Below are 17,610 nucleotides of genomic sequence, written 5' to 3'. Positions count from 1 at the left end.
AAATAAAGGGGTGAGGAGTGGAGCTGGGCAGGGGTGAGGGCTCCCAGAGGGGCCAGAGGGGCAGGAGAGGCTGAGGGGGCAGCCCAGGGACAGGGGGCAGCAAGGTCACCAGTGAGCAGGGGCTGGGAGGGTAGGGGCTGCCCCTGGTGCTTTGGGGAGCAGGTACAGGTTATGAGGGTGAGCAGGGGCTGGGAGGGCAGGGGAAGCCCTGAGGATTTGGGGGAGCAGGTACAGCTTATGGGTAAGCAAGCCTTGGAGGACTTGGTGTGCCCCTGGTGCTTTGGGGGAGCAGGTACAGCTTGTGAGGGTGAGCAGGGCCTGGGAGGGCAGGGGAAGCCCTGAGGATTTGGGGGGGGTGGGTACAGCTTTTGGGAGTGAGCAGGGGCTGGGAGGGCAGGGAGAGCGCTGGGGCTTTGGGGGAGCAGGTACAGGTTATGAGGGTGAGCATGGGTTAGGAGGGCAGGGGACCTCTGGTGTTTGGGGGAGCAGGTACAGCTTTTGGGGGTGAGCAGAGCCTGGGAGGGCAGGGGGCCCCTGGTGCTTTAGGGGAGCAGGTACAGCTTTTGGGTAAGCAAGCCTTGGAGGACTTGGTGTGCCCCTGGTGCTTTGGGGGAGCAGGTACAGCTTGTGAGGGTGGGCTGGGGCTGGGAGAACAGGGGGTGTCCCTGGTGTTTGGGGGAGCAGGTACAGCTTGTGAGTGAGCAGGCCTTGGAGGACTTGTGGTGCCCCTGGGTTTTGGGGGAGCAGGTACAGGTTATGAGGGTGAGCAGGGGCTGGGAGGGCAGGGGGCACCTAAGAGCTTTAGCAGAGCACGTAGAGCTTCTGAGGTGAGCAGGGGGCTGAAAGGACAGGGGCGACCCCAGAGCTTCGGGTGAGCAGGCATGGCTTGTGAAGGCGGGCAGGGGCCTGGGAGGACGGGGGAGCCCCCCAGAGCTTTGGGGTATCGGGTACAGCTGTAGGGGTGAGCAGGGGCCTGGGAGGAAGGGAGAGCCCCCCAGAGCTTTGGGGGATCGGGTACAGCTGTAGGGGTGAGCAGGGGCCTGGGAGGACGGGAGAGCCCCCCAGAACTTTGGGGGATCGGGTACAGCTGTAGGGGTGAGCAGGGGCCGGGGAGGACGGGGGACGCCTGGCGCTCAGGGAGCAGGTAGGGCTTCTAGGGGTGAAAGGGGCAGGGAGGGCAGGGGACTCTCTGGGGCGTCGGAGGGGAGAAGGTGGCGACTGTGCAGGTGAACCGGGCTCTGGGAGCGAGCAGCTGGCCGGCTAGTGCTGAAGTCGGAGGCAGAGGGTCTGAGCTAAAGGGAGCCCTTTTGCTGCAGGGTCGGGGATAGCAAGGCCAAGTGCAGAGGAAAATGAAGGATGCTCTGGCCTGAAGTGGGAGGGCTTCCCGATGAGAGCAGGTGGCCTCCATTCATAGGCCCAGGGTTCCCATTGTGTTGCAGCCATCTCTGGGGACTCAGGGTGGATGGGGGTCGGCCAAGGCAAGGGGCAGCTGCCAAGACGGCGGACAAGGCTGGGACTACGTGAGGCTCTTCCTCGAGGTCTCAGACGGGCAGGGGCCCGGGGAGCTGACCAGGCTCTTCCTCGAGGTCTCAGATGAGGCTGCAGGCCCACGGAGCTGACCAGGCTCTAGGGACAGCCCGGTTAGATGGGCTGGGGCCCGTGGAGCCACCCGGTGCTGGAGGCGCAGGCAGGGCCCAAGCAAGGCCCCCACAGTGCTGAGCGCGGGGTGCACCCAGGAAGATCAGGGCCTGGAGGGTCTGGTGAGGAGGAGCCGGGCAGCCAGGAGCGTGGAGCAGGGGCCGAGGGCCAATCAGGGGAACCAGGTGAGGTACAGGGCCAGAGACACACCTTTGGGAGCCTGGTTGGACCAGGGTTGGGAGGGGACAATCAAGGAGGAGAACTCAGAGACAGGGTCCAGGATCAGGGCTGGGACGTGAGCCCAGCGCCCGTGCACAGAGCTGGCCCCAAAGTCACCGGCCTGCAGGGCTGAGGCCAGGCCGGACGGGGGCTGGGGGCAGAGCAGGATGAGGGGGACAGGCTCCTCCAGGCTGAGGGAGCAGGGGCCATGGGTCAGGCCAGGCTCCAGCAGGAGGGAAGGGGCCCTGGGCTCTAATCCAGGAGGCCACACTCACCAACCCAAGCGGTGTCCAGACATCCCAGCTGCAGCACACAGAGCCGGGTGGCCACCATGCCGGGCAGTCGTCAGACCCTGGAAGCAGATGGTGGCTGGGCTCAGAGGTGCCCCAGGCCTGGGCACCTGAGGTCCTGCTGGACCCTGCATTCACCAGCCTCCTCTCTCACAGCCTCCACCACACCCCCGAAAGTCTACCCTCTGGCTTCTTGCTGCGGGGACACGTCCAGCTCCATCGTGACCCTGGGCTGCCTGGTCTCCAGCTATATGCCCGAGCCGGTGACCGTGACCTGGAACTCGGGTGCCCTGACCAGCGGCGTGCGCACCTTCCCGGCCGTCCTGCAGTCCTCCGGGCTCTACTCTCTCAGCAGCATGGTGACCGTGCCGGCCAGCACCTCAGGAGCCCAGACCTTCATCTGCAACGTAGCCCACCCGGCCAGCAGCACCAAGGTGGACAAGCGTGTTGGTGAGAAGACGACCCCCGGGGAGGGTGTCCACTCCAGGAGACCAGGGTCAGCCCCTCTGCCTGCAGGGACCCCACCCCCAGGGGTGCTGTGAACCAGGCCCAGCGTGTCAGGGGAGGCCCTGTCTGTCTCTCTCCTGATGGTCTCGCAGGCTTGGGGAGGGGTCGTCTGGAGTTTCCACCAGGTCCAGGGTAGCCGAGGCTGGTCGACGTCCACATGCCTGGACCCACAGAGACAGGCCCTGGGCTCAGACCTGCCAAAACCCATCCCTGCCCTAAGCCCAGCCCATGGCTTCCTGCCTCTGGTAACCCCCAGTCTGCTCTCTCTGCAGGGATCTCCAGTGAGAACTCCAAGTGCCCTAAACCGCCTTGTAAGTCGGGAAACCTTTTCTCCATCCAGCAGATGGGGACAGCACCAGGAGGACTCAGGGTGTGGGGGTGGAGGGGGACAGCTGCCTTAGATGAGTGAGACCCCAATGCTAATCTGCCATGTCTCCGCCGTCAGGCCTGAAGGGACCGTCTGTCTTCATCTTCCCACCGAAACCCAAGGACAGCCTCATGATCACAGGAACGCCCGAGGTCACGTGTGTGGTGGTGGACGTGGGCCAGGATGACCCCGAGGTGCAGTTCTCCTGGTTCGTGGACAACGTGGAGGTGCACACGGCCAAGACAAAGCCAAGAGAAGTGCAGTTCAACAGCACCTACCGCGTGGTCAGCGCCCTGCCCATCCAGCACTACCACTGGACAGGAGGAAAGGAGTTCAAGTGCAAGGTCCACAACAAAGCCCTCCCGGCCCCCATCGTGAGGACCATCTCCAGGACCAAAGGTGGGCCAGGTGGGCGGGCCCAGGAGGGTCCCGTGGGCCAATCAGAGTGATTCCTGTGCTAACAGGCTTGTCTGTCCCCACAGGGCAGGCCCGGGAGCCGCAGGTGTACGTCCTGGCCCCACCCCGGGAAGAGCTCAGCAAAAGCACGCTCAGTGTCACCTGCCTCGTCACCGGATTCTACCCAGACTACATCACCGTGGAGTGGCAGAGAGAGCGGCAGCCTGAGTCGGAGGACAAGTACGGCACGATCCCGCCCCAGCGGGACGCCGATGGCTCCTACTTCCTGTACAGCAGGCTCAGGGTGGACAGGAGCAGCTGGCAAAGAGGAGACACCTACGCGTGCGTGGTGATGCACGAGGCTCTGCACAATCACTACACACAGAAGTCCATCTCTAAGCCTCCGGGTAAATGAGCCACACGTCCCCGCACCAGCAAGCCCTCACCCAGCCCGCCCTCCCCGGGCTCCAGGTCCAGCCAGGACGCCCGAGCCCCTCCCTGTGTGCATGCCTCCTGGGCCGCCATGAATAAAGCACCCAGGCCGCCCTGGGCCCCTGCAATGCTGTGCTGGTTCTTTCCGAGGCAGAGCCCTGGTGACCGCCAGGCCTGCGGGGGGCGGGCTGAGCCCACTCTGGGCCGCTTTGTTCAGCATCTGTGGGGGCGCTGACCCCTCTCCGGGCCAGACACACAGTGAGTGGGTCCAGCAGGCCACCTGGGGGCTGCCCGAGGCCTCGGAGGGGCTTGGCCAGAGGCGCAGCTCCACGGCCCCCTCCAGCCACCACATGCTGGGCCGGACTCTGGGCGGGAACGGGGGAAGCCCCCGAGACCTCAGGGATTGAGGCCCAATGCTTCCCGCCTCTGCTCCAGCCCACGCCGTGGGGCAGGGCCACGTCCTTGTCCCCAGGCCCCTGTTCCTGGGTGTCCAGAGTCCGTGTGTCCACTCTGGGCCTGCCTGGAGCCAGAGTGGCCCGGGGGGTGGCCCCGCTTCACCCTCAAGGTCAGGCGTCGTCCTCGTCGGCCAGGAGGCTCTGCCTGGCTCTCTCTGCCCGGGGCCAGGCCTGTGCGCCCATGGGGAGGTCGTCCCTGTGCCTGAAAGGGGCCCAGGCTGGGAGCCCTGAACGTCCAGGGCAGGGACCTAGCTGCTCCCTGGGGACACTGAGCCCAGAGCCACGGACACCAAGCCCCAGCCCCGCACGCACACGAGACAGCCCTCACCCAGCCTCCTCCACACGCACTCAGGCGTCCACCCGCACACGAGCACGCTTCACCCCCGTCACTCACCCACACACCTGCACACACTCAGGTCTCGCACTCGGGGACCCATGGGGTGACCCCACGGGCCCAGACCCAGAGCTGGGTCTCGTGAGCCCTCCCTGTGGACGCCAGCTGGTCCCCATCCTCCAGCGCCCTTGGGCTGCTCAGCGGCCCTTTCCCACACTGACCACACTGACCAGGTCAGACATCCTTCCTCGCCTCCCCTGGGGCACCCATGCTCCTCCCTCACAGGCTGAAACCCCCCCTCAGCCCCTCGTCCTGGCACCCTCACCCCTCGGGCACAGGGACACAGCCCGGCACTGTCTGCCCTCCCTCCCGGGGACAGGGCCCAGGCACGTGCGCTCTGCTGAGCCTCCCGGCTCCAGGCCTGGCCCCCAGGGCAGAGGAGGCCAGGAACTGAGCCTCTGTCCTGCAGGGAGGTGGGGTCAGGGCCCCAGCTCAGGGCACAGCTCAGGATGGGAGCAGGACCCCACAGGCCAGGCCCAGACAGTGGCCAGGGCTGGAGGGCTGGGGCTGGGGCTGGGCCCCACAGACTGACCTCAGGTGACGCCTGCCCGGCCCATGGGGGATCACACCGCCGTCCCCCCCGCCGCAGAGGGAGCCCTGCCCCGAAGCCCCGACGGCCCCGCCCAGCCCCCCGTGGGCAGACACAGCACTGACCCCCCTCCCTGTGCAGATCTGCTGCTAGAGGAGGAGAGCTGTGCGGACGCCCAGGACGGGGAGCTGGACGGGCTCTGGACGACCATCTCCATCTTCATCACACTCTTCCTGCTCAGCGTCTGCTACAGCGCCACCGTGACCCTCTTCAAGGTGGGGGCCCACCCTGCTGGGCCCTCGGGCCCTCCTCTGTCCCCAGGGTCCCCGCAGAGTCCCTCACCGTCCACTGACGGCCCCTCACTGTCCCTCTCTGTCCCTCTCTGTCCCTCCCTGCCCCTCTCTGTCCCTCACTGTCCACTCACTGTCCCTCTCTGTCCCTCTCTGTCCACTCACTGCCCCTCTCTGTCCCCAGGGTCCCGGGGGAGTCCCTCCCCACCCATTGACTGCCCCTCACTGTCCCTGCCTGTCCCTCTCTGTCCCTGGGAGCAAGCCGGTGGTGTCCAGGCTGCACTCACCCCACTCTCCCCGGCAGGTGAAGTGGGTCCTCTCATCTGTGGTGGAGCTGAAGCAGTCGATCACTCCCAACTACAGAAACATGATCGGACAGGGCGCCTAGAGCTCCTGTGGGCCACATCCGGACCACCTCAGACCCGGCTGGACCACCCCTTTCCGCTCGTGACTCTCAGCCTGTGCCAGGGCTGCCCCATTGCCTTGTGAGCTCGCTAACCCCTGAGCTCTCGGCCATCCTTCCCTGCACCTCAGAACTCCGGCACTGTAGCCGCCACTGTCTGCCCAGCCCCCCTCAAAGACCCAAGTGAACAGCAGGCGATGCCCCAACCTGAGCTGATGGACGCCGAGGGCCTCTGCGCAGCCTGCAAGACACCATTGCCACCAGCTGCCCTACGAAGAGTGCATGGGTCCAGGGCTGTCTGCACAGGGCGCCCATCTTGCCCAGGCCTGGATCCAGGCCGCAGCTCCCTGGGGGAGGAAGCTGAGTTCCCACACCGTATGCACAGGGCACCCATCCTGCCCAGGGTGGGATCCAGACCACAGGTCCCTGGAGGAGGCCCCTGTGTCAGATCCTTGGGAACAGCTGTCCAACAGTTGCCCTGCTGACCAAGCTCCTGGGAGGACCACTACTGGTCACTCAGGTCACCTCCACCGAGGACGCTGCTGGGAGCAGGGCCTGGGCCCACGGCGGCTTCAGGCGCCCTGGTGGGGGAAGGGGTGACATCCCGCCAGACGGGCCGCCTGCAGACGGGCCTGGTGACTGGTTCCCAGTGGACAGAGCTGGAGGGCCTCCCAGGACACAGGACGGCAGGGCAGCCAGTCCATCCGGTGGCCAACAGCCTGACACTCCCCCGGGAGCTCGGCCTGCACCGAGAGCGGGGGTGAGAGGTGAGATCAGAGACCCACAGAGGCCCAGCCCCAGGCCCCGGGCCCACCCCGCCTCTCAGGACAGACTCTCCAGTCGTTGCAGAAATGTGCACGGGCTTCTCTGGATGGGAGGCGCTGCCCCAGGACTGGAAGGACCACAGCCCTGGGGCTTGGGAAGCTTCTTCTGCGTAATGTGGTAGCCTGCTCTTTGCTGTCTCTTCACCTCTTCAACGACAATAAAGCATGTTTACTTCACCTAGCTCACCGGCCAGTCTCCGTGCGTTGACACACCTTCTCCCTTTGAGGAGTCCACAGCCTGGCTGCCCCACCCCCACTGGCCCCGGGCTTCCCGCCCCCACCACCTGCACCCAGGGTCCCTGGTCCCATCCCTACCTGACTCATGGGTGCCTGACCCCCACCCACTACCCGCCCCTAGGGCTCCACTCCGCCTCCCAGGCAGAGGCCAGCCTGGCACCAGGGGAGCCACAGACAAGTGCCCCGTGTTGGGTGGTCAGCACAGGAGGCTGTAACAAACACTGCAGGGCGCTTGGACCACAGGCGTCACCACTCAGTCCCTGGAGCCTGGGACCCCGGATCCAGGAGCGCAGGGCTGGCTCCTGCCGAGGCCTGTCTCCGTGGGGTGCAGATGCCGTGTCCTCACAGGCGCACCCCCTGTGCCTGTCTCTGCCCTCACCTCCTCTTAGAGGGTCTCCAGTCAGACTGGACGAGGGCCCACCCTGGGGCCCCAGTTCACCCTCATCACCTCTTCAGAGACGCCGCCTCCAAAAGCAGTGACGCTTGAGGTCTGGGGGTCAGGGCCGCAAGATTTGAATTTGGGGTCACAGTTCTGCCCCAAACAGGCTGGTTGGTCCCGGAAACCCAGAGCAGGAGGGGACACCAGTGAAAGCAGGCCAGGAGGGGCAGCTGGGGGAGGGATGTCAAAAGGACCTGGTTCAGTGCTCAGGACACACTGGTCAGTGAGAAGGACCTCAGAGGGCACTGGAGACACTGTGCTCAGCCTGGGCTGTGCGGAGGTGATGGCTCTGCCACAGGAAAAGCGGGAGGGGCCCAGGGCTCCAGAGAGGGACCAGGAAGCGTGGCCGCCTGCATGCGATGAGGCCTCTGTGTCCACCAGCCGGCCTGGTGCAGGATGCAGTCAGGACTCCATCCTCACAGACACCAGGGACCGAGGAGACTGGACCCTCCCCAAGGGCGGAGGAGGATCCGGGGGCTCAGGGACAGCTCCAAGAAGGGGGCCAGGGCCTGGGAGGGTGCTGGCCGTGCTGGGCTCTCTCCAGAGGGCATTTTCAGGGTCATCATGGGGGCATGCTAGTGTTTGCCCAAGCCTATTGAGAGGTGGGGAGGTCCTGCCGCTGGACACCCTAGGCCTGGGCCCAGCAAGACCGGCTCCAGACAGGGAGCTGCCATCATGTCAGCGTGGCCACATCGCCCCAAGGCCCTCGGAGGTGCCGATCCAGGCTCCTGTGCGTAGAGGGACAGACAGAGGACTTCACACATCACTCTGAGGACCAGACGTAAGACTGGGTGCTGGGAGGGGGCCAGCAGGATGGCCACGGGGTGGACACCATGGTCCAGGAAACCATCTGGCCCTGGGGGACCCGGCCTGGCCACATGTACATGAGGCCTCTCTGCCAGCAGGCTCTTGGGGGTCCCCCACACTCTGCTTTCCCCACACACTAACCATCTAACCAAGACGCTGACCATCCAATCAGCTGTCCAGCCTGCCCAGCCCTGGGCCCTGCCCCTCACGTCCATCTCCCAGACCAACAATCAGCCGCTAGCTGGTCCAGCCATCAGGAAGGCTAGGGTAGCCAACTCGGGCACTGGCTCTCTGGCCTCCTGGCTGAACACAACCCCTGGCAAGGCTACCCCTGGTCCCCTGGAGAACTGACCCCCCACACCACCTTCCAGGACTCCCATGCTGCCTTCTCAAAAGCCACACCACAGGGCACCCCTCCTCACAGTTTCCCTCTGTCGATTTAAAAACATTCACAACCTAAAAGTTAAGAATTATGTTTAATTGGGTGGGAATTTTTAGGACTTCAAGCCCGGGCGCAGCACCTCAAGCATCCTGAGAGAACGGCTATGAGGAGAGGAGGGGAGGAGCCAGCCTGTAGAAGCTTGCAACAAAGGGCAGGCGATCTGAATGTCAAAAGGTTATTGTTAATTAAATAAAATCGGAAGCCCAAGTTAAGGGACTTAGCACTTTTCTGTATGCCTGAAGATACAAGAGTCTGGGTTTGCTGACATGGTTCCTTTCATACGCACCTCAGCTATCCTGGGGCCAGCATCCTGTGATTTCACACCCTGCGGTCCCTAAGACTCACCACAGGGAGTGGCTGCGGGCTTCTAGGAGGCAAGTGTTCTTGTCGCTCCTGAGTGCCCTCAGGGCCAGTGGCTCACATTGAAGGGACGCAGCCACAGATGACTGTGGCATTCTCGTTTACTGATGTGGCAGGAAACACGCCATTTCTCACCCCCACCTCTGCACATTCCCCATGCCCCTCAAAGCCCAGTGGGGGTGCCTGCCCTTGAGCCGCTCCAGCTGTGCCCACATGAGCCTGAGGTCAGCCTCCAGCTGCCTCCTCACCCCAAGAGACTCCAGAGTAAGAGCCCCGGGCCACACCCGTCACTGTGCCACCTGGTGTACACACACCTCCATCTGAGTCTGCACACAGAGACACACACATGACATCAGTGTGTTACCACATGCACACACACCTCCGTCTGCATCTACACACACACACCTGTCAGTGTGTCACCTGTGTACACACACCTCCATCTGCATCTACGCACACCTCCATCTGTGTCTATGCACACCTATCCACCCTGTCAGTGTGTCACCTGGTGTGTGCACACCTCCATCTTGTCTACACACACACACACACACACACACACCCCTGTCAGTGTGTCACCTGTGTACGAACACCTCCATCTGCATCTACACACACACACACGCACCTCTCAGAATGTCACCTCATGTACACACACCTCCATCTATGTCTACACACACACACACACACACACCCCTGTCAGTGTGTCACCTGTGTACGCACACCTCCATCTGCGTCTACACACACCTCCATCTGTATCTACACACACACACACGCACCTCTCAGAATGTCACCTCATGTACACACACCTCCATCTATGTCTACACACACACACACACACCCCTGTCAGTGTGTCACCTGTGTACGCACACCTCCATCTGCGTCTACACACACCTCCATCTTGTCTACACACACACACACACACACCCCTGTCAGTGTGTCACCTGTGTGCACACACCTCCATCTGCATCTACACACACACACACGCACCTCTCAGAATGTCACCTCATGTACACACACCTCCATATGCATCTTACACACACACACACACACACACACACATACACACACACACCCCCCTCCACCGTGAGGCCCCCTGTCCCAGCCTCCTGCCTTGTCCCATGGGAAGCATCTGAACTCTGAACCTGATGTAGCCTCAGTGGTGTGGTGTCTTTGGTGTGGTGTCCCTGGGGGGCCCAGGCTGGAGAGTGGTCAGTGTGAGTGGGAGAGGGAAAGAAGAGGCGCAATGGGCTGAATGTTTCCCCCGAGATTCCTGCGTTGAAGTCCTCAGCCCAAATGCGATGCCACTCAGAGGTGGGGCTTTGAGAGAGGATGTGGTCCTGATGGTGGAGCCCTTTGGGAATGGATTGCCGTCCCTGTTGGGACCCCCAGGGCTCTCAGCCCTCCTGCCTCAGGGCACAGCAGGGAGATGCCACCTATGAACCAGGAAGCAGCCCCCACAAGACACCGAGTCTGCCAGCACCGAGACCTTGAACTTCCTGCCCCAAGAACAGTGAGAGCATGTCTGTCATCCACACGCCTGTGGTGCCCGGTCAGAGCAGCCAGACCCACTAAGACAGGAAACTCCTGGCCAGATGTCCCCACCCCAGGACCCAGCTGGGTTGGCAGAGCAACACTTGGGCTACTGAGATGGGGGAGGGACCCACCACAATCTGGGTGTGGGCACGTGAGACCCCATGCACTTGCTACCAAAGCCCCACCGTGAGCTCAGCCTGCATGGGTGGGCCCGGGGCCTGGCCAGGCCCGGGAGTGAGGTTCCTGTGGCGTCCTGGCGGGGGCTGTCCTGGCCCACAGGCTCCTGGCACCGCAGTTGCCAGGGCACCAGGCAGCCCAAAGCCGCAGGGTCAGTCAGCCTGGTGGGGAGGGGTGGGGAGAGCAGGTGGGCTGCCCCCAGGAGGCTCTTACAGGCATCCCCAGATGTGTCTGGACCCCTGAACAAGCGAGGGAGCCAGACGGGCACCCATCTGCCCACTGCCCCTGTGGGCTCGTCAGACTGCTCTGCAGGCTGGGGTCACTGGAGCCAAGGCCTGCCCAGACCCACCCAGAATGGCCCAGCTGCGGGCTGTGGCTAGCAGCCAGTAAGTAGAGGTGTCGGTCACAGCATTAGCATAACTGCAGGCTGGGGGTTAGTCTCACCACCACTACCTCCGGGCTCCCTTCAAATGTAGGCTGCAGAGGCCAAGCCAGAGGAGAGGCCAAGGGGGGATCAAGCCAGTGAGGAGCCAACAGCGTCAGGGGCACAGACAGACCCGGCAGGGCACAGTCACGGGACAGGGCTGACACACCAGCTCGCAGGCAGCTGGCTTCAGGCTCCTTGAGTGTGTCCTCATCCTGGGGGCACGCTGGAGACTGTCCCCACGGCTCACCAGGCACCCCCACGGCTCTGTCCCTCGGTGCAGTGATGCCCCCTCCCACCGGCCTTGCCTCAGCTGCAGGAGCGTGCATGGCAGCGTCCATCACAGCCCACACCTGCTCCGTCCCTCCACCCTGACAATGGCAAGTTCCAGAAACACCTGCTCCTTCGGCCTGGATCCCAGGACAGAGCAGCCCAGACAGCGTGCAGGAGACGCGGCCGCAAAAGAGGCATGTGGCCTCTGACACCGCAGCCTGCTCACCTGGGGCTGGTATGGTGGCCTCCTGGTGAGAGCTGGCAACACAGTGGCCCTCGGACGCCACTGAGCAACGTACGCTCAACGAGTATAAACACGTCTGGCGTGTGCAGAGTCCTGACTGCCCCAGAGTTTTCAGAGACTGTTAGGGTTGTCAAGAGAAACAGAGCCAACAGCACAAAGATGACTCGTGCGCCGCATAAATCCGTACGACACGGCCACACGCAGACGCACGCGCAACGAGAGGCGGAGCTGGGAGCCCAGCGAAGCGCGGCCCGGGCATCGGCGACGCACGCGAGCCGACGCACGCGAGCCGACGCACAGGGACGACGGGCTCCCCTCCGAAGGCCGGGCTCTCTGCTAGCACGGGGCTGACAGGCAGGGCTCACACGCGCGGGGCAGGCCAGTGGGCTGGAGCCTCAGCCGGGAGCGGCTGCTGCTGTCCTGAGGAAGAAGCCCTTCCTCCCCGAGGAAGCCTCGGCTCTGTTTTCAGATCCTTCACTGGTCACATGAGGCTTGCCCGTGTCGCAGAGGGCCAGCTCCCTTACTCACAGCCCTTTGGTTGTAGACGTTAGCCACGTGTACAAAATCCCTTCACAGCAACACCCGGACTAGCGTCAGAATGAGTCGCCTCACTGAGTGGGCGTGTGAGACTGACCCTCACAAGGGCCTGATCTCGTTTGTGCCCACGACACCCCACGAGGCCGGGGCACTGCCACTACCTTACCACTGAAGAAAGTGAGCTCCTGCGGCCCCTGTCCGTGGGGACCCCCTGCCTCTGGCGGGAGGGAGGTGCCAGGGCTTCATCTACGTCTTCTGAGCCCAAAGCTCATGTTGTCGCCATTGTCCACACTGCCTCTTACAGAGACCCTGGGAGGCCCTCCCGGTCAGATTCCTGCCCTCGGGACAGGCTGCCTGAGGGCACCCATCCAGCCGGGAGGCTTTCAGAGAGAAAGAAGCCCTGGAAGGTCTGTGAAGGTGCGTCTGTTTATCTACTGGACAGCTCCTCCCCAGACAGCAACTCTGCCATCAAGCCAGCCACCAAGTGTCCCTGATGAATGACACAGGCGTGGCCTCTGACCTCAGGAAAGACAGACCAGGGCAAAGCCAGGTGCCGAGTGAGTTGTCCCACAAGCATTGACGTGAGAGCTGCCACGACCAGTGCTAAGAAGGGGAAGCTGGGGCAGGAGGCCCTACAGCAGAGAAAACAGCCCCTTCTGCGGGGCCAGGGCAAGCGTCCCAGGGCACGCCCTGGAGCAGAGCCCTGGGGCGATGGTGCGGCTGCCTTGGGTCTGCTGGTCCACGCCTGGTCTCCCGCCCTCCAGGCCACAGGACTTCCTGGACTCAGGCTGCGTGAGGCCGCTTGGGAGGACATCTCAGTGACCTGCTGAAGAGCAGGCTTCGAAACACGGTCTGAGGACGAGCGGACACACAACGGACACTCCTCACAGGCAACTCACTCTCTAGTGGGCCACACCCAGTGCAGAGCAGAGTTCACAGTGCCGCATGCATACAGCTGAATCAGGGTGCAGAAATGAGCTGATAGCGGCTTCCCTGGTGGCTCAGATGGTAAAGCGCCTGTCTACAATGCGGGAGAGGGAAGATCCTCTGGAGAAGGCAGTGGCACCCCACTCCAGTACTATTGCCTGGAGAATCCCATGGACAGAGGAGCTTGGTAGGGTACAGTCCATGGGGTCGCAAAGAGTGGGACACGACTGAGTGACTTCACTTTCACTTTCACTTTTCCTTGGTGATCCAGGGGTTAAAATTCCGCCTTGCAATGCAGGGGACACAGGTTAGCTCCTTGGTTGGGGAACTAAGATCACACATGCCGTGGGGCAACTTTGCCCGCACACCACAACTGCTGAGCCCGCATGCCATGATGAAAGGTCCCACGCCAAGACTAAGAGCAACACAACCGAATAAGTGAATGCCTTCTGGAGGGGCTTTCCTCACAGCTCAGTAGGAAAGAATCTGCCTGCCCCTGCAGGAGACACGAGTTCCCTCCCTGATCCAGGAAGATCCCACATGCCCCGGCCAACTAAGCCTGGGAGCCGCAACTGCGGACCCTGCGCTCTGGAGCCCAGGGGCCGCAGCTGCTGAAGCCCACGCACCTTAGTGCCCGCGCTGCACAGCAGAAGCCGCCGCAGTGAGAAGCCTGCGCGCCACCTCCAGAAAGCAGCACCCGCTCACCACAACGGCAGAGGCCCAGCACAGCCAGAATTAAAGAGATAAAAATGCGTTAAGAAAGGAGTCTATGGATGGGAGGCAGGGAAGAAACAACTCTCCTTCCAAAACAGAGAATTTGCATTGCCATCGATTATCCAGGGCTTATGGAGTTAGAAAGTAGCCCAAAGACAGCAAGAATCGCAGAGCCCTCTAGGACCAGACAGCCTTGCAGGGTATGCAAGACAGCACCTTGCTTTCCACAGAAAACACAAGCAGCAGCCTTTTGGCCCACTGCCAAGTCTTTCACAGTTTCTCCTACTAACACGCACAACAGAAACAGATCCAGAATAGAGAGGGAGCGCCTGCAAACCAATCAGAAAATCAAACACGCTGGCAGAGAAGTGGCCAAGAGAAGCAAACAGAGGTTTCACAAAAGATGTCCAAACAGCCCTCAAACGTTTGAAAGGAAACATGCTGGTTACCGGGGAAATGAAAGTGAAAACCCACATCAGAGAAAGTAGTTCTGATCCCAGCACAGGTGGGGCAGCCTGGCCCAGACTAACCCCTTGCAAATAATAATTATAAGCCGTGGGAGGAAAAAAAACTATCTAAAAAAGGATCTGAAGGCACTGGGGAATGCCCAAAAGACACTGGAGACCCTCTGAAAGGCTAGTCTGAGGAGGTACCTGTGGCCAGGCACCAGGTGTGGCTAGGACACGAGCAGGAACCGCAGTCAGCACAGCGTCGCATCACAGGACACAAGGCTGCATGCAAGGGCAGCTGGGGCTTGAGGAGAGAAGTCCAGAAAAGGAGGGGGCCACAGAAAGGGAGCCCCCAACACTGCAGCGCACTCTGCCCAGATCTCAGCTGGCCCCTTCCCTGCGCACGTGTAGGGAAGCTCCAAAGGGCCTGGAGGGGGCACCAGCAGGAGCTCAAGAGGACTGAGGCAACCGGAGCTACCGCCAAATACAGGGACGGTGCCAGAGCAGACAGACTGGAGCTAGCTGCCTCCCAACAGAAAATCAGTCCTTGTCTGAGGAAGAGCGCACAGTCCGTCACCTTTGTTCCGTTAAATCTGCAGCACCAAGCACACACTCAAAAGTCACTGCTCGTGCAAAGAAACAAGGAAATGCGACCCACAGTCAAAATACAAGGTTGTCAATGGAGCAGATAATCTCTACAGAAAATGTTTAGACTATTTACAAGAACCAAATTAAAATTCTAGAACTAGAAGTACAATTCTGAATTTTTTAAGTCACTTGATGAGCTTAACAGCAGATGGAAGATGCTAAAAGCAAGGTCAGAAAACTGCATTTCAATATAGAGATATTCTATATTTATTATAGATATTCTAATGTGTTACATGTGCAAAATACATTTTAAATAATATATAGATACACATTGAATCTGTACTTTATATATCAATAAAATGTTGTTAATCCAATTCAAAGAACACAAAGAAAAATATTGGGGAAAATAAAGAAAAGAGACTCAGTGTCCTGCAGGACACTGTGAAACACTTGAAAACACGTAAAACTGGATGGAGCCCTAGAAAGGGACAAGCGATAGAACAGGGCGGGAAAAGGTTCCCAATGTGGCCAAAGTATCAATTCACAGATTTAAGAAGCTCAGCCAGTTCCTAACAGCAGGTACGATATGATGTGCCATGTGGAGGCATATTGCTCAGACTGATGAAAACCAGAGATGAAGAGGGTGCCTTGAGAGCAGCCAGGGAAATGACACGAATGTGCAGGAAGCAGGTCACGTCTGCCTTCTCACAGGGAGAAGCGGTGACCAGGAAACAGTGGAACGGGGAGTTTCAGCCAGAATTCTGCATCCAGAGAAAATACCATTCCAAAATGAGTATGAGTATATGATAGACATTTACAGACACCCAGAGCCTGAGGGAGCACATTTCCAAGAGGCCTGCAGTAAAGGAAAGGCTAACAGAGAAACTTTGTGCTGAAAGGAAATGACACCAACTGAAAACTCAGACCTACGGGATGGAAAGAGGAGCTTCAGAGATGGTACAGATGCAAGCGCAAAAAATTATCTTTCTTCTCTTCGTTTCTCGAAAAGATAACGGGTTGTTTAAAAATCACCAACAGCGTGTTATGCGGGTTTTGATATGTATGGATGCAGTGTACATGACAATAGCACAGAGGATGAGTCCATAAGTGAAACCAAAGTTTTCACAGATCTATGACTTATGTAGCAAATATTTAATCTAAGTTCACTGTGGTGAGTTCGGAATGCACAGTATATAGTCAGGAAGACCATAATGCAAAGAGACTCATCTAAAAAGTCAACAAGGGAACTAGAATGGAAGCCTAAGAAGTACTTATCGACCCAGAAGAATGTAAGAAAGAAGGAATACACTTGACAGACAGGTTGTAGAGGCGATCCCATGAGATGGGCAATGTGTAGTGGGAATCCCTAATAATGTACTTTCACAGCCTTGAGAAATCCCGCAGAAATAGGATCTGGAAAAACAGCAGATATTAAGAAACTGTGTTAATGATTACCTTTCAAGCCCCAAGGCCCGACCTGGAGGGAGTATGACTGGCATCGTGAAAACATGGACCTTGGAACACTGGGTCGGCGCCGGGTGTGAATGCTGCCTGTGAACTTGCTAATTGTTCCCGAGACTAGACCGGAAGAGGACGGCCTGGGGTGTAAACAAGCAGACCTGGACCACATCAGCATCGCCCAGGACATTCAGGAGTACATGATTAACACAGCATGTGTCTTGAGAAAGATAGGGTTTGAGAAAGTCTTGTAGTCTGCAATTAGGAATAGAAGCTGGACTCAGAGTGTACTCTGCATGCCAGTCCAATCGAGGCTGCAGGTCCCCTGACCCATTGCACCAGATTTTGTATCCTGTCTTCATTCTCGTCACTCACCCCTGGACCATTAGGGCAACAGAGATGAAGCAAGTATGCCCGTCCCTCCTGCCATACTATTGTGCAGTGCTTTTCACACATGTGACCTGACTATTTGTGGACAGTGAAATCAAATCAGAGAGCTACCTTTCTTAATAAAGAAAGAGTGAAAAACCTTTATATGGTTTCATAATAAAGGTTTTTAAATAAAAAACCTTTCATAATAAATAAAGAAAATGAGAAAAATCTATGCATTGTATACAACAAGACTAAATATTTTTGTGAAACTTTTTTTCAGTTACATAAGTAAATATACATAATATATGTTATATATAAATAATGTTGGGCTTCCCTGGTGACTCAAACAGTAAAGAAACTAGCTGCAGTGCAGGGGACCTTGGTTCAATCCCTGGGTGGGGAAGATCCCCCCGGAGAAGGAAATGGCAACCCACTCCAGTATTATTGCCTGGAGAATTCCATGGACAGAGGAACCTGGCAGGCTACAGCCAACAGGGTTGCAAAGAGTTGGACACAACTGAGCGACTAACACTTTCACTATTCTTTCATAAATAATGTATGCATGTGAATTACATTAAAATGTGAAACAAGGACTGTGGTCAAAACAGCTTGAAAGATCGTCATTTAATAGATTATTGGAGGTCCTGGCCAATGGTACATGACAAGAAAAAAGAAACAGGGCTGTTTCGATTGAAAGGAAAGATGTGAAATAGGTATTATTTGCAGATGATATGCTCATTTCCAAGAAAAAGCCAACACAATCAGCAAACTGTTAGAACTAACGAGAAAACCAGCACAATTCCTATGCTAGACCAGTTTACCAAGAGTAGTCATGCTCTTCCACGTCAGCAAAAGCCTACTAGAAACTGCGATCGAAAAGACAGCACAAGC

The 17,610-nt window shown here is 59.1% G+C and overlaps 1 gene segment (V, D, J or C); it reads left to right on the top strand.

Moving 5' to 3' along the window:
• The first annotated feature begins 2,306 nt into the window (after positions 1-2,306).
• Positions 2,307-5,905, top strand: LOC138095079 (immunoglobulin heavy constant gamma 1-like). The segment is given in 6 exon segments: positions 2,307-2,597; positions 2,927-2,965; positions 3,100-3,420; positions 3,504-3,824; positions 5,369-5,502; positions 5,822-5,905. Coding segments are annotated over 6 exon segments (1,098 nt in total).
• Positions 5,906-17,610: the final 11,705 nt, after the last annotated feature.

The sequence above is a fragment of the Capricornis sumatraensis genome, chromosome 19, assembly GCF_032405125.1.
Source record: "Capricornis sumatraensis isolate serow.1 chromosome 19, serow.2, whole genome shotgun sequence".
Taxonomy (NCBI): Eukaryota; Metazoa; Chordata; class Mammalia; order Artiodactyla; family Bovidae; genus Capricornis; species Capricornis sumatraensis.
This window is presented reverse-complemented; position numbering and strand designations above follow the sequence as displayed.